The 14,096-nt window shown below is 51.2% G+C and overlaps 1 protein-coding gene across 3 annotated transcripts in view; it reads left to right on the forward strand.

The window, feature by feature from the left end:
- Nucleotides 1–138: 138 nt before the first annotated feature.
- Nucleotides 139–14,096, forward strand: part of EFL1 (elongation factor like GTPase 1) — a 235,451-nt gene continuing 221,493 nt past the window's right edge. The window contains exons 1-4 of one of the 3 annotated variants that reach the window (XM_029065776.2): nucleotides 139–414; nucleotides 5,416–5,527; nucleotides 8,574–8,641; nucleotides 9,698–9,782. In XM_029065776.2, coding sequence (XP_028921609.1) covers nucleotides 5,437–5,527; nucleotides 8,574–8,641; nucleotides 9,698–9,782 — 244 coding nt within the window. In that variant the 5' untranslated portion in view covers nucleotides 139–414; nucleotides 5,416–5,436. The remainder of the gene's footprint in view (nucleotides 415–5,415; nucleotides 5,528–8,573; nucleotides 8,642–9,697; nucleotides 9,783–14,096) is intronic. The other 2 variants (XM_029065778.2, XM_029065777.2) reach the window with 2 other exon arrangements.

The following is a 14,096-nucleotide window of genomic DNA, read 5'->3' on the forward strand; positions in this document are numbered from 1 at the left end:
GGGGGCGGGCGGCGAGGCTTTGGCGGCCGGGCCCGGCGTGCGCATGCGCGGCCTCTCCGGCGGGCGCGCGCGCGGGAGTGTGTGCGTGCGCGCGCGCGGGAGTGTGTGCGTGCGCGCGCGCGGGAGTGTGTGCGTGCGCGCTCCCCGTGCCGGGCCCGGACGTCAGACGGCGCGTTGGCCCGCAGAGAAGGACCGGCCGGTGGAGTGGTCGCCAAGCGGGCCTCCGGGCTCGCCACGCTGCTTCCCCGGGGTCCCCCTCCATCCCCCCCTTTAACTGAGGTACGGGGGAAGCTCTCACTCTCTGCCAAACACTGGACTGAGCGCTAGATTGACGGTAATCGGATCCCTCTTGGAGCTCCCGGGCTAAATAGGAGGGCGAACAGGTGTTGACCTCCCCCCCTCCCCCTTTTGCAGGTAAGGGGACCGAGGCACAGAGAATGATCTGCAGTTTGGTAAGCGCTCACTCTGTGCCAAGCACTGTACTAAGCGCTGGGGTGGATCCAGGCAACTCCCTGGACCACGTGGGACTCCCGGTCTTAATCCCCATCTGAGAGATGCGGGCTCAGAGGAGTGAAGAGACTTGCCCAAGGTCCCACAGCAGACTATTGCTTTTGTTTTATTGCTGTTGTTTTTGTTTTATTGCTATTGTTTTTGTCTTTTAGTCTGTCTCCCCCGATTAGACTGTGAGCCCGTCAGTGGGCAGGGACTGGCTCTATCCGTTGCCGATTTGTCCATTCCAAGCGCTTAGTACAGTGCTCTGTACATAGTAAGCGCTCAATAAATACTGTTGGATGAACACGTGGCGGAGCCGGGAGGAGAGCCCACAACCTTCGGACCCGTGCTCCGACCACTACGCCATGCTGCTTAAAATAAAGTTGGTATTTGTTAAGCGCTTACTATGTGCAGAGCACTGTTCTGAGCGCTGGGGTAGATGCAGGGTCATCCGGTTGTCCCACGTGAGGCGCACAGTTAATCCCCATTTTACAGATGAGGGAACTGAGGCACAGAGAAGTCAAGTGACTTGCCCACAGTCAGCTGACAAGTAACAGAGCTGGGATTCGAACCCATGACCTTTGACTCCCAAGCCCGGGCCCTTTCCACTGAGCCATGCTGCTTCCTAGTTAAGTGAAGTGACTCTGCCCAAGATCGCCCAGCAGGAAATGGCCGAGGCGGGATTAGAACCCAGGTCCTCCGACTCCCAAGCTCGGGTTCTTTCCACTAGGCCCCCCGCCCCCTCCCCCTTTATTCATTCATTCAATCATATTTATTGAGCGCTTACTATGTGCAGAGCACTGTAGTAAGCGCTTGGAATGGACAGTTTGGGCAACAGATAGAGACAATCCCTCCCCAACAATGGGCTCACAGTCTAGAAGGGGGAGACAGACAACAAAACAAGTAGTCAGGCATTGATACCATCAAAATAGATCAATAGAATCATAGATAATAATGTTGGTATTTGTTAAGCGCTTACTATGTGCAGAGTACTGTTCTAAGCGCTGGGGTAGATACAGGGTAATCAGGTTGTCCCACGGGGGGCTCATGGTCTTAATCCCCATTTTACAGATGAGGTAACTGAGGCAGAGAGAAGTTAAGTGACTTGCCCACAGTCACACGGCTGACAAGTGGCAGAGCTGGGAGTCGAACCCGTGACCTCTGACTCTGAAGCCCGGGCTCTTTCCACTGAGCCGTGCTGCTTCCCGATATTATACATTTGTATAGATATTATACACATCGTTAATAAAGTAAATAGAATAATAAATATGTCCAAATATAGGCAAGTGCTGTGGGGAGGGGAAGGGGGAAGAGCAGAGGGAGGGAGGACGGGGAATGGGGAGGAGGAGGAGCAGAGGGAAAGGGGGGCTCAGTGTGGGAAGGCCTCCTGGAGGAGGTGAGCTCTCAGGAGGGCTTTGAAGGGGGAAGATTAGTTTGGCGGAGGTGAGGAGGGAGGGCGTTCCAGGTCAGAGGTAGGACGTGAGCCAGGGGTCAACGGCGGGACAGGCGAGAAGGAGGCCCAGTGCGGCGGCAGAGGAGTGGAGTGTGCGGGCTGGGCTGGAGAAGGAGAGAAGGGAGGTGAGATAGGAGGGGACCAGGTGATGGACAGCTTTGGAACCAGGAGTGAGGAGTTTTTGCTTCATGCGAAGGTTGATAGGCAACCACTGGAGATTTTTGAGGAGGTGGGTGACATGCCTAAAGCGTTTCTGTAGAAAGATGATCCGGTCGCTCTGATCCTCCTCACCGACTCTCCTCCAGTAGTGTCTAGCCGGTGGGGTTGCTCCAGGGAAGGAGTTGATAATTATGGTATTTGTTCAGCACTATGTTGCCAGGCACTGTCTAAGGGCCGGGGTGGATACAACCTAATTGGGTTGGTTACGGCCCCTGTCCCACTTAGGGCCCACAGTCTCAATCCCCGTTTTACAGATGAGGTAACCGAGGCCAAGAGAATTGAAGTGACTTGCCTAAGGTCACACACTGATGGTATTTGAGAAGCAGCGTAGCTCAGTGGAAAGAGCCCGGGCTTGGGAGTCAGAGGTCAGAGGTCGCTTATTATGTGCCAAGCACTGTTCTAAGCACTTAGGGGAAGCAGCATGGCTCAGTGGAAAGAGCACGGGTTTGGGAGTCAGAGGTCATGGGTTGTCTGGCTTGTCAGCTGTGTGACCTTGGGTGAGCCATTTAACTTCTCTTTGCCTCTGTTACCTCATCTGTAAAATGGGGATTAAGACTGTGAGCCCCACGTAGGGCAACCGGATCATCTGATATCCCCCCAGGGCTTAGAACAGTGCTTCGCACATAGTAAGCGCTTAACAAATGCCATCATTATTATTATTATTATTCTAAGCATTGGGATAGATACAGGGTATTCAGGTTGTCCCACGTGGGGCTCTTATCCCCATTTTACAGATGAGGTAACAGAGGCAAAGAGAAGTTAAATGGCTTGCCCAAGGTCACACAGCAGACAATCGGCGGAGCCGGGATCAGAACCCAAGTCCTCCGACTCCCAAGCCTGTGCCGGAATTAGAACTCATGACTTTCTGACTCCCAGGCCCTGCTCTCTATCCATTAGGCCATACTGCTTCTCTACTCCACAGGTTCCCCCCCACCACTGCCCCCCGGTCTTCTGAACTGAGGGGCCTGGCTGTTCGGCCCAGGGGGAGATGGGGAAGGAGAATTGGGAAGGGAAGCGGTGTGGCCTAATGAGGAGAGCACAGCACTGAGATACAGGAGCTCTGGGTTCTGATCCCAGCTCCACCACTTGCCCACTGTGTGATCTTGGGCAAGTCATTCAACCTAACTCTCTGGCAGTTTCCTCATCTCTAAAATGGCGTTTCAATATTTGTTGCCTCTCTTGGGCTGTGCGTCCCTTGTAGGAAAGGTACTGTTGCCAATCTGATTGGCCTGTCTACCCCAGTACTTAGCACAGTGCCTGACATTTTCCTAAACGAAACATTCGAAGCACGTCTCCCCACTCAAAAACCTCCAGTGATTGCCCATTCGTCTCTGCATCCGACAAAAACTCTTTACCATACCCTCTGGGTTCTCCATTAGCACTCTCTCCCTCTCCTTCCTAACCTTGCTACTCCCCGACTATACCCCAACCTGCGCCAGACCAGCAATCTCTGCACCTTCAAAGCCTTCCCTGATTAAGCCCTCTTTTCCCCCTGCTTGCTTTCCCTTCTGCGTCTATGTACTTCAGTCTGTGACATTTGGATGCTTGATATTCTCCCCACCCCCAGCCCCACAGCATTTATGAACGTATCTTTAAATTATGTACTATAAATTACTTATGTGACTTGTTATAGACAACCTGTAGATTGTAAAATCGTTATGGGCAGGAAGCACATCTGCTAATTCTGTTGAATTCTCCCAAGACAGATTGGTTATGTGGGTTGAATGAAAGAGATGAGTTGAGCACAATGCCAAGATTATGGCCTTATGAGAGGTGGATGATGGTGTGATCTAATCAAAAAAGCATGGAGTCAGAGGACCTGAATTTTAATCCCATCTCTGCCACTTGTCTGCTGTTTGACCTTGGGCAAGTCGCTCTGCTTCTCTGTGCCTCAGTTTCTCCATCTCTAAAATGGGGATTCGATACCTGTTCTCCCTTCTTAGACTGCAAGTCTCATGCGGGACAGTGATTGCGTTCAATCTGCGTGTTTTGTACCTATGCTGCTTAGTACAGTGCCTACCATTTAAAAAAAAAAGTGCGGCAGGTGGACGGGGTTTGGGTAGAGAGATGAGGAGTTTTGTTTTGGACGTGATCGGGTTGAGTGATGGGGCCAGTAATTCAGTATGTGGTTGTCAGAGTGCACACCAGGGGACACCTGCTCCCAGGAACGGAATTCCAACTTGGAGCAGGGAGACCTGACCCATTTCAGAACTGAAAGCCCCCAGGCCCCCGGGGAGCCAGCATTTGTGGAATTTAGGCAAGAGGCACTCGAGAGGATCCAAGCTAATTCCCAACCCCAGCAGGATACTCCTACGGGCTCTGACCCTCCCCGCAAGAAAATGCTGTCCTGTGGGTTTTACTGGTTTGGCTCCATAGTGATCCATCAGGGCAAGGATGCTCTATAAACCCGAGCTATTAACTTAAGTACTACTGCTAAACTAGGGGGGAGAAGCCCAGGACTGGCAAGCTCTCTGTCCGGGAGGCCTCCTGCCCATCGCGTCACAAGAAGAATGCGACTTAGAGTCGACCTCTAATGGCACTGGCTGCCACTTGTTTGAAATAATAATGATGGTATTTGTTAAGCGCTTACTATGTGCCAAGCACTGCTCTAAGCATTGAGCAAGGTAAACAGGTTGTCCCTGACTGCAGGGACAGGGTCATCAAGTTGTCACACGTTGGGCTCACGGCCTTCGTCCCTATTTTCCAGATGAGGTAACTGAGGCCCAGAGAAGTGAAGTGACTTGCCCAAAGTCACACAGCTGACAAGTGGCTGCTATGTTCAAGCTGACTGACCGTGGCTGATACCTCTGGGTCCAAGGCTAATTAAGTGTCCTGGATGGTGGTTTGGGATGGGCTGTGGGGGGTGACCTCTGGCTTGGAGCTTTCCAGAGGTTTCCATCGCTGGCAAATGGGGTGCTCTCTGTCAGGCTGGTAGACTCCGCCTCCTCCCCAAAACCAGCAGAGCAGAATGATAACCATTAATTTGAACTAGATTGTAAGCTTTTGGAGGGCAGGGTTCAGGTCTGCTAATTCTGTTTTCTCCCAGTGCTCTGCACACAGCAAGCAGTCAAGTACCATTGATTGATCGATCGAACCGGCCCTCCCAGCCTTTAGCTGTGAGACTGAAGTGCATTTTTCTATTCCCGGCTCAAATTCTTCCCCCTGACTCAGTCTGGGGCCAGGTGATCTCAGTGATAGGAACAGTAATTCAACTTGTGGCTGACCTGGGTTATATGCTATTTAATTTTCAGCCACAGGAGAAGACCGCAAACATGGTGCTCAATAGTTTGGGTAAGATGATCGAACTCCAGAAGAACACAGCCAACATCCGGAACATCTGTATCCTGGCTCACGTGGACCACGGTAAGCCTTGTGTCCGGAGCCTGGGTGGGCACATGGAAGGGGTGACGCTCTGGGCAGCTGAGGGCGGCGCTGACTTATGCTGCCCGAGCCGGGAGTGTAGGGACCACATGACACGGTGAGCCTGTGCCACGGCCGTGCCTTTCTCGGCGATCGGAGACATCTGGGGCACTTCACAGAGCACGAGGAGAACAGGCCTCTGACTCATCCTGCCTTTTTTTTTCAATGGTTTTTGTTAAGTGCTTACTATGCGCCAAGCACTGAACTAAGCACTGGGGTAGATACATGCTTCTCAGGTAGGATAGTAGTCAATGTCCCATGTGAGCCTGCAGTTTTAATCTCCATTTTTCCAGATGAGGGAACTGAGGCCCAGTGAAGTGATTTGCCTGGCAGACAAGTGGAGCCGGGATTAGAACCCACATCCTCTGCTTCCCAGTCCTGTGCTCTTTCCACTAGGCCACATTTAACCTCCAGTTTTGCATTATCTTCTCCTGTCGAGTCATTTCTGACCCACAGCAATGCCACGGACACATCTCTCGCAGAACATCCCACCTCTGTCTGCAGTTTGTTCTGGTAGTTTATCCATAAGGTTTTCTTGGTAAAAATGCGGAAGTGGATTACCATTGCCTCCTTCCTCACAGTAAACTTGAGTAGCCGCCATCGACTCTCTCCCATGTCGCTGCTGTCCAGCACGGGTGAGTTTTGATTTGTGTAGGTGGGTAAAAAGAGCCTTTTAACATTAAAATTGTGGATGAGATCCTGCTGCGACTCCAAGGTAGAGCTCTTGGCCCATCGTCGTCAGAGTCCCAGGACGGGGTGACCTGACCCAGTCCAACAGGTGGGTGGGCCCTGGGGGGACCTGACCTCATTTTTGATGTGGACAGTGTAGGAGCCATTCGTACCTGAGAGCTGCAGGGACTACATGTCCCAGCAGCCTGCAGGGGCACCCTGCCCGAGGCCATGAAGAATTTAAATTCAGGGGTGCAGTGCCATCCCACAAGGTGGTCAGATCCGTGAGTTGGGCTTTTGTTTGGTAACTCTCTTTCACTCTCCCCAGGACTTAGTGCTCTGCCCCCAGGGCTCCATAAATACCGACAATTGATTGATCTTGCCCCAAACTGAGTTCCCCTGGAGCCCAGTACGGGTGCTGTCATGGCCAGGCCAGACCCTGCCCTGCAGGCTGGCCGGAACCAGATCAGAGCTCGACTTCCAGGGAAGCGCCGCCCGCCGAGTTGAACGGCCACCTCTAGGTTTGAGAAAACACTGGCATTTCACTGCAGGCCATGGCATAAGCCTGCTCCTTGAAGAGAATCAGGTGTCTGGGTCAGGCCAGCAGTTGTCCATCTCTTCAGTGGTCCTAGCCGCAGGAGTGTTGGGCAAAGAGGAAAGATCAGCAAATCCGGGGGCTCGTCCAAATAAATCTCTTGGCTATCAGTCAGTCAGCCAATCGGTTGTATTTATTGAGCACTTACTTTGAGTGGAGCACTTGTACCAAGTGTTTGGGAAAGTACAGTTCAAGAGAGTTGGTAGATATGTTTCCTTCCCAAAAAGAGCTTGGAGTCCAGAGGGGAAAGATAAAAGGACGAGAATTGCGAGGGAATTGAGGTGATCCACTGTGCTCTGGAGTGATTCAGCAGTAAATATTGGGGGTGAGGGTGGGAGGAGGGAGAAATGGATGTTCCTGTTTTACAATTAGTGGAAGTGGGGGGGGGGGGGCGGTGCTGAATGTGATCATGAAAGAATCAGGTGGTGGAATTTATTTTGCAAATAGGGAGTTTCTTGTGATTTGGGTCCTGGATCGGAGGCGGATCAGTGACTGGTACCAGGGCAGAAAGGAAGGAAGTCTTGGCTTCCAAGATGAGGCAGTTATCTTCCCCTGAACTTGCAGACCCTTGTTGGGTAGTCTGCATATTGAGCAGGGGGAACTGACAGGAGAGGGATTTGTTGTTTTCGATCATCCAAGTCCGGGAGCCCCTGCAGTCAGCTGTTCTCAGGATTCCTCCTCCATCTACCTCCTGAGGTGTTTCTAGGTTTTTTTGAATTATTATTCAGAAACCTCCACCTCTGTAGGTGTCTTCCCAAGGGGCACTGCCCTGCTCAGAATCCTAGTAACTATTGTTGTAATGATAACAGGGTACTTGTTAAATATTGTGTGCCGAACACGGTACCGAGCACCGTAACTGGAGCTTACAGTTTTAAGAGCGAGAGCAGGGATTTAATGCCTATTTTACAGATGAGGAGAATGAGGCACGGAAAAGTTAAGTGACTTGTTCAAGGTCACATTTGACCCCCCACATCACAGAAATAATAATAGTAATAACTGTGGTTTTTGTTAAGTGCTTACTGGGTGTCAAGCACTATGCTTAACATCGGGGAAGACACGATGTAAGCAGATCGGACATAGCTCACGTAGTCCCTGTCCCACAGAGGGCTGATAGTTTAGAGATTCCTATACGGTCTAGCGGTTAGGATTCCAGGTTTTCACCCAGGCCGCCCAGATTATACTCCCCATATAGGAAGGGATGATCATTTTCCTTCTAGACTGTGAGCTCATGTGGGCAGGGATTGTGTTGTATTGTGCTCTCCCAAGCACTTACTACAGTGCTCTGCACACAGTAAGTGCTCAGTAAATACTATTCACCGATTGGGAGGAAGAAAAAGGATTGAATCCCCATTGAACAGCAGGCAAGTGGCAAAGCGGGGATTTTTCCCACTAGGCCACAATGTTTTCTGTCGATTGGAGGTAGAAGCAAATGGGAAGGGTGTGCTAAGCAGAATTTCTGTCCCCCTCAATTCCCTCCACTGAGACAGTGATGCCTCTGGACGGTAATAACGTGCCTTCTCTCAAGAAGCCTTAATTCCGCTTCCCTTGTCATTAGTCCTGGGACCTCTAGTCCCTTCTTTGTTGGGACCCTTCTCCCTTTCCACCGTGCCTCGACATCTTACTGTAGAAGAAGTGGACCCCCAGCTGACCTCAGTCCAGTCTGCCATGGCTTAATTGTCTATTCTTTTATTTTTTTATATCAAGTCACTTTCTTTTTACTTCTAGGGAAAACCACCCTGGCTGACTCTCTTATATCGAGCAATGGGATTATCTCCAGCCGTCTGGCAGGAAAGGTAACATGTTCCTTGCCCTGGAAAAAGAGAAGAGTTTGAATAGCCTCCGGCCTGGCCCCTCTGCAGAATACCTAGCTAAGAAACTCATCGGTGGGCTGAGGTGGATTTCTGGGTGGAACAGCTCCGCTAACTGGCCAGGACTTCAAATCGTACCCGTCCCAATTCTGGAAGTGGAAGGGGATCCCATCACCGCTGCCAACTTTCCATTTGGTGCCCAGGGCAAGTAGTGGAGGGACAGGGAATGGGAGAAGGCAGGCGTCAAAGAGCTTTCCCCAGGCCGGAGAGCCAGCATTTGAAACCGGAAACTCGAGCCTCGTTAGGGACCTGGGATTGGCACGTCTGGGAGTCCAGCTCCTCCAGCCGTGGGGAGGTGGTCGCCTGAATCCTGCACCTCTTCAGTGGTCAGGGGTGGCTGTAGTTCTCACCCCTGCCCTGGGGCGGGGTGGTGGGGGTTCTGTTGCTGCCCTTTCCTCTGCTGGATGGAGGATAAAGATGAGAAGGTTGATGGTGGTGGGATTTATAAAGCACTTATTGTGGGCTTGACCATGGGGAAGATTGGAGATAATCAGATTGGACACAGTCGCATGGACACAGTCCCAGTTCCGCACAGTCCAGAAGGGAGGAAGGACAGTTATGTTATCCCCATTTTACAGGTGAGGAAACCGAGGCTCAGAGAAGTGAAGTAATTATTTGTTCAAGATCACCCAGCAAACAAGTGGCGGAGCCAGGACTAGAACTCGGGTCTCTTGATTCCCGGGGCCGGGCTCAGTCCACCAGGTCACTAGGTCCTTCCGCCTCCCTGCCGAGTGCTGCGGAGAACGAAGGGGAAGGGCAGGTGGGGGTGGTGAGGAGGGGAGGTCTGTTCTGATCCTCCTGGGGTCCAGCTCAGTCTGACCTTCTGGGTCCAGGAGCTGGCGGGGCCGGTTGGGGTGGCGACCTGCTTTTATTTTCGATAAGAGAAGAGCCCCTGAATCAGCTTCGTAAAACCTGTCGGGTCCGGCTAGATTTGCTTTTGGTGAGTTTCAAACCCTCGGTGTTTTTATTCCCCTGTGCCAGCTGAGATACATGGATAGTCGAGAAGATGAGCAGGTCCGCGGAATCACCATGAAATCCAGTGCCATTTCCCTGCACTATGAGAAAGGTAATTTGAGGGAAGACTTCGTTTCGGAGAAGTAGCCTGTTGTTCCCTCCTGTGTCATTTCCCCCCCTTTTGGCTGAACTAGTGTAATTATTATTTGCTGTACTAGTCTCTTTCTTCTAAAGCATCTTAAGTCTGAAGGCTCTGGTTTTTGATCTGGTCATTGAGATTTCATCGGGGGATATCACTCCCTTCCTGAACCTTACCATCTCTTTATCACCTCGCCCACATCCTTCTCTGGGTTAGAACATGTCCCCTTTCATAGTTGCCAGGCACCACCCTCCCCACCTTCAAAGCCTGATTGAGGTCACATCTCCAAGAGGCCTTCCCTGATTAAGCCCACTTTTCCCCTACTCCCTCTCCCTTCTGCGTTGTCTCTGCATTTGGATATGTACCCTTTAAGCACTTGATACTTACCCCACCCTCAGCCTCGTAGCTCTTACGCCCATGTCCATAGTGTATTGCTTTATATTATTGTCTGTCTCCCCTTTTAGATTGTAAACTCATTATGGCCAGGGAACGCCTCTAACCAAATCTGTGGTATTGTACCCTCCCGAGCGCTTAGTACGGTGTGCGCTCTGCCCACAGTTGGCGCTCAGTAATTATGATTGATCAATTGATTAAACTCACAGTCCTGTCACCCGGATGTGGGGAAGTATTAAAGCGGACGGTCGGGATGTGATGATGTGAGAAATGGGAAATGTACTTTGGAAAGCAGTACGTTATGTTCAGAACCGGGAGGTACCACTTAGACTTCCCAGACTCCTGAAATTCTGCGCTGGCTCCGGAAAGACGTGCATCTAACCAACTGGACAGCTCTCATTCCAAAAAAAAAGCAAACATATCCAAAAGTCTTGCTTATATTGAAAATGGGGAACCAACTCCACTAGGGCCGTGATGCAGTTTTGTGACTCTGCTTCCAGTTACTCCTCAAGAAAAGGATTCCTCTCTGATTATAGAACAGACTCGTGAAACTGGACTTTCCACCTTGAATTTTTGGGGTTCTGAAGGACTAAACACAGGATGCCCCACAGACTGAAAGCTCCTGGAGGACAGGAGGCGTCAACCAACTCCATTGTATTGTCTTCTGTCAGTCCAGTGCTCTGCATCCAGGAAGCTCTCAATAAAATGCCAATGATTGATTAATTTCTCCTGCCCTCTAAATGAATGCGAGCCAGTTTTGAATTGTTAAAATGGAGGTGGGGGCTGTTAGGGGAAGAAGGGAGGTTTTTTCAAACCATGGCTTTTAAAACCCTCCGCAAAAGTTGTCCCACCCTGTCAACTTCTCTGCCAGGACCCTCGAAGACGGGAATGATCGTCTTGCTCTTGGAAACGGTCTCTCCCGCCTTGCACCTCTACCAGGGTTTCTCAGGCTGGGATTTCCCAGAGGGCTGTGAAAGCCGGTGCTGCTGAACCCCAAACTGCTGCTTGGTGGTGGCGGCGGCAGCAAAATGAGCGAGCTGGCTGTCCCCTTCTTGGCACTGCCTCACCCTCTCCGACCCCCTGCCAGTCTTTCGCAGTGCTCGTCAGGAAGGGGAAAGCCGGTTGTTTCCACCTTTTGGCAGAGGAGGAATGTGGCCTGCTGACACAGGGCATCACTGGGGTGGGGGAGAGGACCCCTGCCCGGTCCGCCACTCCCGTTGGGGCGTTCTGCCCACTTTGGGTAGTTTGCGGGCTGTGATTTTTCCCGATGCTGGGGGCAGTTCCAGCCACTACCTTTTGGCTGTTATGAGCACATACCGGTTCTGGGTTTCCATCCATTCATTTGCCCTTCAGGTTATATAAAGAGGGAGTTAGGGCCCCTCTCCAGTTCTCTTGGGGTGCATTTTTTGCTAATCCGTCTGATGGGCCTCTCCTGCCCTGGATGCAGCCCACACATCGGCTTCCCGCAACTGTGTGGTTTGCCAAACTCTGCTCCCCACCTGGGTATTTTGCTGACTTCTGATTTCTGGCCCCTTCTTGACACACATCTAGGTGGTCCCCTGACTTCGACTCGACGGCTGGTATGTGGACTGGACGAGGTCTAGAGCACGGGCCTGGGTGTCAGAGGGCCTCTGTTCTAATCCCAGCTCTGCTACTTGTCTGCTGTGTGAGCTTGGGCAAGTCACTTCACGGTAAAATGGGGATTCAGTCCTACTTCCTCGTATTTAGACGGTGAGCCTCAAGTGGGACAGGGACTATATCCAACCTGATTAACTTTTATCTACCTCAGAGCTTAGAGCAATACTTGGCTTGTAGTAAGCACTTAGCAAGTACCATTATTATTTATTGAGCGCTTACTGTGTGCAGAACACTTTACTAAGCGCATGGGAGAGTACAGTACAACAGCGTTAGCAGACAAGTTCCCTGCCCGCAACTCGCTTACAGTCTACAGTGGGATGAAGAGAGCTCACAGAATTTCATTGTTTGAAGGTCGTCCTTAGCAGCAGTTGGGGTGGTTGATTCTTAAAGGATTCCCTGTAACCAAGAAGTAGCGTGGCCTACTGGATAGAGCACGGGCCTGGGAGTCAGAAGGACCTGGGTTCTAACGCCGTCTCTGCCACATGTCTGCTGTGTGACCTTGGGCAAACCACTTCTCTGGGAATCAGTTTCCTCATCTATAAAATGGGGATTAAGTCTGTGAGCCCCACTTAGGACAGGAACTGTGTTCCACCTGATTAACTTGTATCTCCCCAGCTCTTAGAATAGGGCTTGGCACGTAGTACGCGCTTAACAAGTAACATTATTATTATTATTATTATGAATAACTGGAAGAAGGGCATCGATGTGTAGAAACGGGGTCTAAGCCAGAATTTTGTTTTCTCGTTCATGTCCGCCCATTTCTACTGTAATGAGGGTAAGAAATGAGCCCCAATGACAGCGTTGCTATGACATTGGAAAATATTTTTCCCGTGTAGGACAGTAATCAAAGCCAATGCTATTTTCCACTGAGCATCTTACAGATGACTGCTGGCCCTCTGAGCAGCTCAGACCCGGGGCAGCTGGGAGCTTCCTGAAAGAGAATGGTCCACTCTGTTTTCCAGCCTGTGCCGGTTTCAATCGCTCGTTTGCTCCAGCTCGGTTGTTTTCCACTGTGTTGCAGAGTGGAAGCGAATTGGCGGGGAAGCATAAAATCCGGCCTTGGACAGACTAAAGCTTTGCTTCATCATGTGTGAGAGTGTGAGGGCTCCTTTTTGGCGTGTTCCCCCCAACCAGCGGGGTTATGCTGATCAAGAGTCCCCCTGCTCATGAGTAGGAGGAGGAGAAGCCACTCGGATAAGGCACTTACAATGGGTGACCAAATTTTCTGAGCATCAAGGAGAGGATGCTTCACTCCCTCGTGTGTGTGAGGGCGTTTGAGCTTCTATTTGATGTGTTTCCCCCAGCCAGCGGGGTTGCTCTCATTGTGGGACCCCTACCCTGGAGTGAGAGGAGGAGAAGGAAGAAGAACCACTTGGATTAGGCTTTTATGATGGGTGAGACTTTTTCAAGCATCAAGGAGAGCTATGAGAACATTCATTTTTGACCCTGGCTCAGTCCTGTGATATGGTCCTCCCTATCTGCTTCAGGGCCCACAGTCAGTTCTCTTCCCCCATTTGTTCTTCCTCCTCTCTTACTCCACCCCAGCTCGTACCCTTTGCGCCTCCAGTAACAACCTATTCACTGGGCTTTGCTCTTGGCTCTCGCTGTCAACTCCTTGCTCGTGCCATGTCTCCCGCCTGGTACGCCCTTGCCCTACAGATCTGACAGATCACCTTTCTCCCCATCTCTCAAGCCCTCCTAAAGTTACACCTCCCCTAGAAGGCCTTCCCTAACTAGCTTCTCATCTGTCCACTCTATTCTCTCTTCGGCATCACCTGTGCAATTGAGTTTGTACCCCCAAAGTATTTAGGTTCTTCTGACCTCACCTCCCCCCAGTAGCACATAAACTACTTGAGGGCAGGGATTATGTCCACCTACTCTGTTTGTACTCTCCCAGTTGCTTAGAACTGTGCTCTGTCCAGAGTAGGGGCTCAGTAAATACCAATTAAGAGTAGCAAGGTAAGATGAAGAAAGACACCAATAGCGCTATAATTAACTTCACTGGGGAAAATGGTGCTGGAGGAAGGCTCCTCTCAACTCAGGCAGTGTCGCCCTCTTGGTCTAAAGCTCTGCTGCTACCATCTTTCATCCTACCCCAAGTCCCCTCCCAGGAGCCAGGGCAGGAGACACAACTTAGACTTGTGTGAAAACCAAGTAACCCTGTGACTGGAGAGAATGCCTGTCAAGGGTAGAAAACCGGCCAAAAGGCAGGAGGAGGAGAACAGGATAAATGGCCAGTTATCAGGATGGGTAGAT

Source organism: Ornithorhynchus anatinus, chromosome 5, assembly GCF_004115215.2.
Source record: "Ornithorhynchus anatinus isolate Pmale09 chromosome 5, mOrnAna1.pri.v4, whole genome shotgun sequence".
In the NCBI taxonomy this organism is placed as follows: Eukaryota; Metazoa; Chordata; class Mammalia; order Monotremata; family Ornithorhynchidae; genus Ornithorhynchus; species Ornithorhynchus anatinus.